The sequence below is a fragment of the Silene latifolia genome, chromosome Y (assembly GCF_048544455.1).
Source record: "Silene latifolia isolate original U9 population chromosome Y, ASM4854445v1, whole genome shotgun sequence".
Taxonomy (NCBI): Eukaryota; Viridiplantae; Streptophyta; class Magnoliopsida; order Caryophyllales; family Caryophyllaceae; genus Silene; species Silene latifolia.
Window position 1 is genome coordinate 286,163,101 of NC_133538.1, and position 1,146 is coordinate 286,164,246.

Genomic DNA, 1,146 nt, shown 5'->3' on the forward strand with positions numbered 1-1,146 from the left:
ATGGTAAAATGGGTCTGGAAGCTGTTTAATAAGCCTCAGTCTATCTGGACTAGGTGGGTTCACACTTATATTCTTAAGGGGCAGAGTATTTGGTTAGCCAGGGAGACAATTTCTAATTCTTGGTATTGGAACAATGTGGTTAAGATGAAGGACCTTCTTCTTAATGTTTCTTTGGCTCTTCTTCTCTTGCAATGCGATTTGCTTGAGACTCTTACCCATCATACTCGGTTTGACACAAATGCAGCCTATGATCTGGTGAGAAATAGACGTGAGCCTGTGCCTTGGCATTCAATTGTTCATGGTAAAGGTTGTCACCCTAAATACTCTTTTACTGGTGTTATGATTCTGACTGATAGCCTCCCTACTGTGGCTAAGCTTATTAACCGTGGATTATGTTTGGTTAATCGTTGTGTGCTTTGTGAATGTTCTATGGAGGATCTTCACCATGTCTTTTTTTATTGCTCTTACTCTCGACAAGTTTGGGCTGCCATTGCTACATGGGTTCATCTTCCTCTGCACTTCTCCTTGGATGCTATTGTTCAGGCATTCCTCTCTGAATTCAGGACTGGCAAGCAAAAGGCGAGTTTGATGGCTTCTTTTCATTTCATCTGGAAGGAAAGGAACTCTAGGATTTTTAAGGGGACTAAGTCCTCGTCTGATTCTCTTTGTATTGTTATTAAACGTGCTATCTCTTTGCGTCTCTATGGCACTTTTGCTTAGGCTTTTTGTTGGTTATTTTCTTTTTTAGGGGGCCTCCTTGGTCTCCTTTGTAGGAAAGGGTGGCAAAGATCTTGTATGTAATGTTTTATCTTGATGAAATAATAAGATCTAAAACTTTTCTGCAAAAAATAATAATAATAATAATAATAATCATAATAATAATAATAATAATAATAATAATTATAATCATAATCATAATATAATATAGTAGTTTCCCAATATCGCTCTATAAGACCTACCTTATCACTATAAATAGATGGTATGACCTTATAAGAAATCTTATTTTTCACATGAAGGCATAATATCACATAAAAGTAAGAGAGGGAGAATTAAAAGGGAGAAAAGAAGAGGAGTTCATCATCTTTTATTCGTCTCAAGGTGACAGACTTGTGTGGAGCTTCCCTTAATTAATTAATTAATTAATTG

The 1,146-nt window shown here is 36.2% G+C and overlaps 1 protein-coding gene across 1 annotated transcript; it reads left to right on the plus strand.

The window, feature by feature from the left end:
• LOC141630843 (uncharacterized) lies at window positions 1-720 on the plus strand. The gene has a single exon (XM_074443592.1). It carries the CDS (start codon window positions 1-3, stop codon window positions 718-720), a length of 720 nt encoding a protein of 239 aa, XP_074299693.1.
• The last annotated feature ends 426 nt before the right edge of the window (window positions 721-1,146 follow it).